This window comes from Seriola dumerili, unplaced genomic scaffold (genome assembly GCF_002260705.1).
Source record: "Seriola dumerili isolate Sdu_G_001 unplaced genomic scaffold, Sdu_1.0 BDQW01000741.1, whole genome shotgun sequence".
Taxonomy (NCBI): Eukaryota; Metazoa; Chordata; class Actinopteri; order Carangiformes; family Carangidae; genus Seriola; species Seriola dumerili.
In genome coordinates, this window is record NW_019174996.1 from 98463 (window position 1) to 101406 (window position 2944).

Genomic DNA, 2944 nt, shown 5'->3' on the forward strand with positions numbered 1-2944 from the left:
TCATCCCTCCTCCTCCTGCCTTAGACCAGAATCCACCTGTGAAATAATCCTCAGCTTCTCCCTGTTCGAGTACTTCCTCTGTGATGTCACTTCCTCTGACCTCAGCCTGCTGGCCTGTGATGTCACATGTGATGACGTAATCTCAGTCGACTCAAATGATTCGTCCTCTCCATGCGTCAGTTTGCTGTAACCTGTGATGACGCTGCCGGTCGGCAGGCTCCGCCTCCTACAGGGGGGTGGTGGCATGGATGAGGAGGAGAGGAGGTGAGACAGGGAGGAGAGAGACAGGTGTGAGTGGGTGAGGGAGGAGGAGGAGAGGAGGAGTAGGGCCTGGGAGCCTCCTGATGTCACCTCCTGGAAGGATCTAGGTGGGGGCGGGTTGGAGAAGCACAGAGGATGTGGCATACATGAATCCTCCTGTATGCTGCCTCCCCCGACCCTCCCCTTCACCTCTCCTCCCCCACCGTCCCTCCAGCTCCGGCCCATCCCAGCTCGAGCTGAGTGCCTCCTGCGGGGGGCAGGAGGGCGGGGGCGGCGCAGGGGTAAGGTGAATGAGCTGAGCTCCTCCTTCTGCAGGGAGGTCCAGCAGGTGGAGAGGAGGGGTGGGCTGAAGCTCGGGGGGAGGGACAGTCTGTGGGAAGTGGAGGAGGAAAGGGGAGGGGGTACATCTGGATGCTCCTGATAGATACTGAATACTGTGTCTCCTCCTCTATCACTGCCCCCACCTCCATCTCTGCTGCTGACATGCAACTGTTGTCTTGACAACACCCCACCTCCTTCCTCCCACCTCCCTCCCTCCCTCCTATTCATCAGGGAGGTGGGGTAAACCCTGGGTTTAGACTCCAGGCTCTTTGATTGGATGTAGTTAACGAGGCCATTGAGTGGATTGGTTGAGGAGCGGCGGGCGGAGCAGGAGGTGGAGCTGTTGGGTCTGCGGAGGCTGTGGAGGTCGATGACAGTGGAGTAAATGTCCCGCAGGTTTATGACCTTCGTCTTCTTGTCCCGGTTCTCGTGCAGGACGGCGTTTGCACAGATGAACAGGAAGATACCAATGCCCATGATGAGAGGACCAAAGACCTTCAGCCTATCAGAGTACAGATACCTGCAGAGACATTTAATACAGCCAATCAGAGATTATCTGTGCACACAAAGAAAAAAGTAACTGCTGCCACTATGACCTCCAAAAGAACCATGATAACTTCCTATAGGTCTTCTAAAACCTCCCAAAACACTACTAGAACCTCTTAAAGACCATCAGAACCTCCAACATAACAACTAGAACATCATCAGGGCCACTAGAACTTTCCTGCAGACCATTTCAATTACCACAAGAACCTAGGATTGCCGAATGTACTATGAGGCCAATACAACTAGAATCACTTGATATACCACTGGAACCACCTAAAGGGCCACTATAATGCACTAAAAACTAGCTGAATGATGTTCACTACAGCTTCCTTAAGGATCCCACCAAGAACACAACTAGAACTTCTCAAAAAGCACTAGAGCTACCAAAATGAGCACTAGAACTTGAATGATTCTTAGAACAACTTCAGCTACAAGAGGCTAATGGAACCCTCACTACAACCTCCAAAAGACCACCTCACTTTCTACAAGAACCACCTAAAGGACCACAAGGACATCCTAGGCTCACTAGAACCACCTAAAGGACCACTATGTCTCTCTCGCTAGTAGAACCTCACAATAATCATGGTAATCTCCTACAGGATATTTAGGACTACCTTAATTAAAACAAGAACCTACAGAACCAGTAGAACCACCTACAGGAACTCCTGAAGGACGATTACATCCCACCAAGGGAATACAGACCACTACAACCTCTTTCATGACACTTCAGAACTTCAGGGCCCCTCGGTTACAAGAACCTTAAGAACCAGTAGAACCTCCTACAGGAACTGTGCTGAATTTACTGTCATGTGTAGATGAGATTGTAACAGAGTTTACCTGTCCAGAAAATCCTCCAGAAATCCTCGTGAAGGTCGTCTGGTTGTCTCGTTGAGAGTTTCTGTGTGGTTAAACATGTCATCACCTCCTCCTCCTCCTTCATCCCCTCCCCCTCTGTCGTCTCCTCCATCTTCTTCATCTCCTCCTCCTCCTTTGTCTCCTCCCCCTCTGTCATCTCCTTCTTCTCCTTGGCGTTCCTCCCCCCTTTCTCCTCCCTGGAAACAGATGGACATTCACCAATCAAATTCAGAATTCAGCGAAGCAGCCATCAATGATGATGATGATGATGTCACTGTGATGAACCAATGTGGTCCACTCATCTGCCCCCCTGCTCTGTTGTGTTGAGCTCTACATGTGCACCTTCCCAGGTAAATAACTAACTGCCGATTGGCCACACACCTGATGGTCTGACAGATCTGAGTCCTCTGTTCTGTAAGGTGTCTGTGTCTGGAGCTCACCTGAGTGCCAGCAGGTGCAGGTGTGGAGCTGATGGATGACACTGAGGCCATCGCAGCGCCCTCCTGTGGCTGAGACCTGAAGAACAGTCCATCTCGAGGCCAGTAGCCCAGAGCCGCCATGACCACACCAACGAGCAGGACCAGGATACCGAGCGCCGCCACGAGACCCGAGACTGAGCACAGCTTCAACTTCCCCTTGACCACCACCACCTCACTCCTTCTGGGGGGGGGGGGGGGGGGGGGGTGTAACGTGTAAGTTCAGACTGACATGGTACATCATTACATTTTGTGGGTGTGGGTGTGCAAGTGGGTGTGTGTGTGTGTGCGTGTGCGTGCGCGTGCGCGTGTGCGTGTGCGTGCGTGTGTGTGTGTGTGTGTGTGTGCGCATGCGCGCATGTATGTGTATGTGTGTGTTACCTCTTTTTGCTCTTCTTCTTGTGTGTGTGTGGTTTCTGAGGTTTGGACCTCAGTGAGTCTTGTCGCCGGGCGTTGATTCGCAGGAGGCCGCCAGTCGCGATCAT

General features: G+C 52.2%; 1 protein-coding gene across 1 annotated transcript; it reads right to left on the reverse strand.

Moving 5' to 3' along the window:
• On the reverse strand, positions 1-2944 carry LOC111236876 (transmembrane protein 200C-like). The gene is made up of 7 exons (XM_022765774.1): positions 2841-2944; positions 2424-2643; positions 2135-2180; positions 1966-2026; positions 829-1102; positions 465-631; positions 1-226 (listed from the first exon to the last, which is right to left on the reverse strand). Exons 1-7 carry the CDS (start codon positions 2942-2944, stop codon positions 1-3), a joined length of 1098 nt encoding a protein of 365 aa, XP_022621495.1.